This window comes from Pteropus alecto, unplaced genomic scaffold (assembly GCF_000325575.1).
Source record: "Pteropus alecto unplaced genomic scaffold, ASM32557v1 scaffold396, whole genome shotgun sequence".
Classification (NCBI taxonomy): domain Eukaryota; kingdom Metazoa; phylum Chordata; class Mammalia; order Chiroptera; family Pteropodidae; genus Pteropus; species Pteropus alecto.
In genome coordinates, this window is record NW_006438082.1 from 462,450 (window position 1) to 468,406 (window position 5,957).

Consider the following 5,957-nt stretch of genomic DNA (forward strand, 5'->3'; position numbering starts at 1 on the left):
CCCTCAGAATAATAAAGTGACACGTCCATGAGTAAGGCCTTCTCCATCCAGGGTTTTTTTTTTTTTGCGTTTGTTTGTTTATTTATTTTATTTTCCATCCAGTTCCAACATCTTAACAACGGACTTAATGGCCTGATGGCAGCGACTCCGAACCCCCCTCCCCCACAACCCATGAGATCCCAGGGGACCCAGTGTTGATGCTCATTTCACCATGGCAATGACCCCAGGAGGCAGGCCCTCTGTATTCCCACTTAGCAGGTGAGGAAACTGAGGCACTTGGCCAGTGAGCGATTCGGTAACAGCACACCTAACAGCACACCGCAGTGTCGTCCCTGGCGGGGCCCTGAGGCAGAAGGAAGTTAAGACCCACTCACAGCCTTATGAGGAGTGTGCAGGGCTAAGTGCACTCAACCCGCTTTTTGTCCTTTGGTGTTTGTGTATATGTATTTCTTGTTTTGAAAGCTTTACTGAGGTACAAATGCCATATGATTGACTACACGTATTAAGAGCATACAGTTTGAAATGATTTGATATGTGTATATACACACACACACCTGTGAAATCACCACCACAAGTGCCCTCAGGCCCCTTCGTCATCCCTCCGCTGCCACTCATCCCTGTAAATGCTGATCTGCTTTCTGTCACTATAGATTTGTTTGCGTTTTCTAGAATTTTCTATCGAGGCTCGGGCAGTCCTCAGAAATGAGGTAAGGAAGAAAGGAAGGGCATTTTAAAATCTTGGGACGATGGTAAAGCATGGTGAGCCTGTGCAGATGGTGGCTATTGGAATTCAGTGTCCCATTCACGAGCCAGAGGGCCTACTTCATGCACAACGGCAGGGCCAAGGCCCTGCTCACGGGAAGCTCCCACTCAAGGGGAAGGGAGCATGTTAGGTGGGGAGAGGTGCAATGGACAACGGAGGCGTATGTTTCAGAAAGGTGACAGGCGCGGGCCCACTACCCTCCACCCTGCTCTCAGCAGCAATCGGCCCTTCTCTGCCTCACTGTTGCCTGTTTGCTCATGGTCAGTCCCACTGTAAAAAGGCCCCGGGGGAGGGGGAGGAGGATGTGATGTTCCAAGCTGGATCCCCAGCACAGCAGGGTGGTAGCTGGCACAGTGTGGGGCTCAGCAAGTAGGTGCTGGACCAAAGAATACCTGGGAGACTACCAGAAGGACTGGAGAGGTGTCCTCTGGCTTCTGATGTGGCCAGAGGGGCGAAGACAGGCAAGTCCCGACACTCCGAGCTGAGAATTGGTGGAATGGCCAGAGGCAGGTCCTTTGTCACAGAAGCCTCCTATGTGCCAGGCCGGCCTGCCAGCCAGCACGCGATGGGGTCAGACAGGGGTACCAAGGTCAGGAAAACTGGGGTGGCGGGGGAAATACAAAAAGGCAAAGAAATGAGCTCATCAGAATGGAGTGTGATTAGATGCATGACAGAGGACACAGGCCGGGTGGCAAGCAGGGGACATGGAAGGTATTTCGTGCCTGGGTACTAGGTGGTGCTAGATGATGCCACCTCCTTCCTTTCCACCCTTTGTAACCAGGCTCCTACCCGTTCCTGCATTACCCCCCCACTCAAGGTCCTTTCAAGATTTTTCAAGCTTGTCCCCCCCACCTCCCGCCCCCACACACCCATCCTTGGAGGACATGACTGGGACAAGAGCAATGCAGCTGGAGGGCTGACACGTCCATGATAGACCACATCAGAAGAATAAAGGGCCAAACCCACGTGATCATCTCAACGCCACAGAAAAGGTAGTTGACAAAATCTAACAACCCTTCATGATAAAAATGCTCAAACTAAGAATAGAAGGGAATTTCCACAACCTGATAAAGAGCATCTAGGGAAAGCCCTCGCTAACCTCATACTCATTGGTCAAAGACTAGAAGCTTCTCCTTAGATCAGAAACAAACCGAGGATTCTCACTTCTATTCAACACTGTACTGGAGATTCTAGTCAGAGTAAAGAGGCAAGAAAAAGAAACAAAAAGTATGCAAATTAGAAAGGAAGTAAAACTATCTCTATTTGCCCATGACATGATCTCTGAAGAATTCACTGAAAACTACTAAAGGTAATAAATGAGTTTAGTAAGGTTGTAAGGTACAGGCTCAACATACAAAAATCAATTGTATTTTAATACGGTGGCAAGAAGAAAGGTGAAAAAGAAAATTAAGAAAACAATTCCACTTACGACAGCATCATAAAGAATAAAATACTCAGGAATAACTTTAACAAAAGTGTAAACCATCAGCGAAGGAAACTTAAGACTTCAATGGGAAAACTTTCCATGTTCACGGGTAATACTCCCCCCCCCCAAACTGATCTACAAATTCAATGCAATTCCTACAAAACTGCAGCTGGCTTCTTTTCAGAAATTGACAAGCGGATCTGAAAATTCATGTAGAAACTCAAGGGACACAGAATAGCCAAAACAAAGTTGGAGGACTCACACTTCCTGATTTCAAAATCTACTTACAAAGCTATGGTAAGTAAAAGCAGCGTGGTCCTGGGAAAGACAGACGTTTCTCCGGAAAAGGTATGCAAATGGCCAATGGCAAATGAAAAGATGCTCAACGGAAATGCAAATCAAAACCACAATGAGTTACTACCTCACACATAGTAGGATGGTTATTATGAAAAACATGTATTGGGAAGGATGCGGAAGAAATGGGAACTCTCTTATATTGCTGGTGGGAATGTTAGATGGTGCAGCTCCTGTGGAACATAGTTCAGCAGCATCTCAAAAATCAAATAGAATTACCATACGATCCAGCAATTCTATTTCTGGGTATATACCCAAGAAAATTGAAAGTAGGGACTCAAACAGATATTTGTACACCCACAGCAGCATTATTCACAATAGCTAAATGGTGGAAGCAATCCAGATGTCCATCAACAGATGAATGGATAAATATTAGGTGGTATAGACATACAAGGAAATGTTATTAAGCGATAAAAAGATATTTTAGTACTGATCCATGCTAAAACATGGATGGAACCTTGAAAACACGATAAATGAAAGAAGCCAGACACAAAAGGTCACATGTCATATGGGTCCATTTAGATTAAATATCTGGAAAAGGCAAAGCCACAGACAGAAAGTAGATTAGTAGGTGCCAGGGGGCTGGGAGGGGGGCGGGAATGGGTACGGAGTTTCTTTTTAAGGCGACGGAAAAGTTCTGGAATTAGGGAGTGGTGATGGTTGCATAACTCTGAATATACTAAAAACCGCTGAATTGTACACTTTACGAGGGTATGAGAATTATATCTCATTAAAATGCCTGCGAGTCATCAGGAGAAAAGGACCTGGAATTCAAGGCTAGAATAGAGACTTGGAGGTTGTTAACCTGGGAGTCAGGGATTTCTGGGGATCTAGGCAGAGGCTCCGGGGAGTCCTGGCACAAGGAAGCCACGTGGCAAGTGGTGCAGGTGTGAGCGCGCATTTCTCCGCGCTGCACTGTCTCCCAGTGGGGCCCCTTACTCTGGGGTAAGGTGCAGAGGCCACGGGCGGGCATGGAGTCAGAAGAAGTGCCACCGAAGCTGGGGGAGCAAGTGTTTAAGGAGCACGGGGGGCCAGGCAAGGGGTCCTGGAAGCCACCTGGTCTTTTTGGGACAAAAGCTTCCTTCTCCTCTGAGAAGAGGCTGTGCCTGGGACTCCAGCTCCCCAAACGGGGTCACCTGGGATAGCTAATGGTTTCTTCTGCTTTCTAGATTTAAAAAAATTCAACCCTCTTTTGCCTTCCCTTAAGTTTCAAGAATGGTTCCGCTTTTAAAACTGCATCCAGTCTCCCCTTCTGTCCAAACTTCTGCAGGAGCTTTAAAAAAAGAGCAGCATCCCCAGGGACTGGTCAGGGATGGCTACAGCCCGGACCAGTTAACAGTAGAAGGCGGCTGGCCGGTGGAGGCCGTCCAATCTGGGGGGCCTTCTAGCCCAGGCCTTGGGGCTCTCTCTCAAGGAGGAAAGCCTGGGCCAGGAATTTCTCTTCAAGCCCTCCTCCAACATGGAGTCCCGTAAAGGCACTCCCAGTCCGACCTGTGACTGCCACGGGGAGCCCCAAGGGTTACCCACTGTCGGCTCCCAACCACGGCTCATTTCCGGGCGTGGAGCGCGGTGCACGTTGCCCTCCGCTTTCACACATCCCCCATGAGACCGGCCTGAAATGAAGTACTATATCAATGCCTCCCCGGCAGAGTCCAGAGCCCACCGCTTTGGAACCGCTTGCTTTTTGATAGAATGATTCCAAGAAAGAAAGCAGTGAGGATGGGATTCCAAGGCCTCATCGACCAAGCAGCTCGCCTCCCTCCGGCAGCCCCCGGGATTCCACGGGACTGCCTCTCGGTCCCAGCCTGGGTCATTCCCGAACCCGATCCCACGAGGAGGCAATGGCCAGAAGGAGAGATGAAGGGGAGTGGAGAGAACGGTAGAAAGAAGGCGGAGGGAAGGGAGCGGGAAAAGCTGAGTGCTCCGCGCGGCCCGGAGGCACGCCCCCCCGGAGCGCGGCCAGGCTCGGGCAAGAGTCCCCACTCCTGCCCCTCTCCCCGGGCCGGAGGGTCTAGGCTCCCAGCACAAATGCTGGGCTTCCCCGGCTTCCCCGATCCCCCCATGCACTGGTTCTTCCCCCTGCCCGCGCCCCAGCAGATGTAGGGGTTCCCTCTATTCTTCTAAGGAGACCCCGTTCCCCCGGCCAACGCCGCTCCAGCCTGCACTTGCTCCCCAGTCCGGACCAATAAACACGGAGTTGAAGCGCATACCTGTCTGTGCCCGGTCTATCCCTGGATCCTGACTCCCTCTGACCTTGAACTCCCTCCACTTAGCCCCGGGGGTGCCTCAGGCCACACCATATAGGACATTTCTCTACACAGTTCAGAGCGCACACAGAAAGTACACACACGCGCGGACGCAGGAGCCTCCGCGTACACACAGACTGGGCACAGGCACGCACTCACGATGTCACGCCACGCACAGGCAAGGAAGACCCTGTCCAGCCTCGGGGCCGGAGGTCCAGGTCCGAGTGCGCAGCCCGGTGTCTCCTCTTCCTCTTCCTCCCAGCCACGCACCGCCCGGTCCACACAGCCTGGGTCATTCCCGAACCCGATCCCAGCGGGACAGAGCGAGGCCCAGCGGGACAGAGCGGGCCAGAGCGGGCCAGGCACCGCCGCCCGCGGGCGGCTTTCCCCGCTGACCCTGGCAGCGGCCACTCACTGGAGGCGCGCAAGGCCTGGGAGCCCACCGTTTGGGCAGGGCCGAGGCAGAGAGTGGGTGCCGGGTTAGGCACCCCGGCCCGGACCGGGCGTAGGTGGGCCACCAGGTCGCCCGCGCGCTCCTGCGCTCCTGTCCTTCGGAGACCTGGATTTGGCCGCCCCTCGGGACGCGGGAGCCCGGCTCCTTGCCCTGCCCTGGGTCCAGCACCGCAAGCGTGTGCAGAAAAAGGAGCCCGTTGCCATGCAACCTCTACCCCGCGCCGGCGCCTGCAGCACCGCGCCTCCCAGCTCGCCGGCCAGGGGTGCAAGCGCGCAGGACCTGGGCTGAGCCTTACACTTCCCGAGCGGGTCCGATCTGGACCCAGGGCTTGCGTCCCAATCTACTCCGGGCGCCCAAAGGATGCGCCCCGCATCCCTATGCCCACGCAGCTCCCCCTGTCTGTGACTGGTTTCCACAGGGCGCCAATACCCAGCAACCACAGAAATTGAAGAGGAGGATGGCTTCCTACCTCTTCCTCTAGAGCCCTCCAGCCCTCCCACGTATGCTGCCCCGGTTCCATCAGGCCCACCCCCGGGCTGGCTTCTTCCCCAGGTGTCACCCACGCCCCCCGCCCCAGCGGCCTAGCCGCCCTACCTGAAGCATCACTTTGTACTGCTCCTCCGGTTTCTGGACCACGCACATATTACATCCCATGGTGCTAGCCGGCGAGGAAAGGAGAGCGGGAACGAGAAAACGCCTTTCACTGGTCGGTGC

At 53.4% G+C, this 5,957-nt stretch overlaps 1 protein-coding gene across 2 annotated transcripts in view; it reads right to left on the reverse strand.

The window, feature by feature from the left end:
* PDZD4 (PDZ domain containing 4) overlaps window positions 1-5,951 on the reverse strand; it is a 21,442-nt gene extending 15,491 nt beyond the window's left edge. For both annotated transcript variants that reach the window (XM_025049231.1, XM_006915288.3), the window contains exon 1: window positions 5,838-5,951. In XM_025049231.1, the coding sequence (XP_024904999.1) occupies window positions 5,838-5,897 (60 nt within the window). In that variant the 5' untranslated portion in view covers window positions 5,898-5,951. The remainder of the gene's footprint in view (window positions 1-5,837) is intronic.
* Window positions 5,952-5,957: the final 6 nt, after the last annotated feature.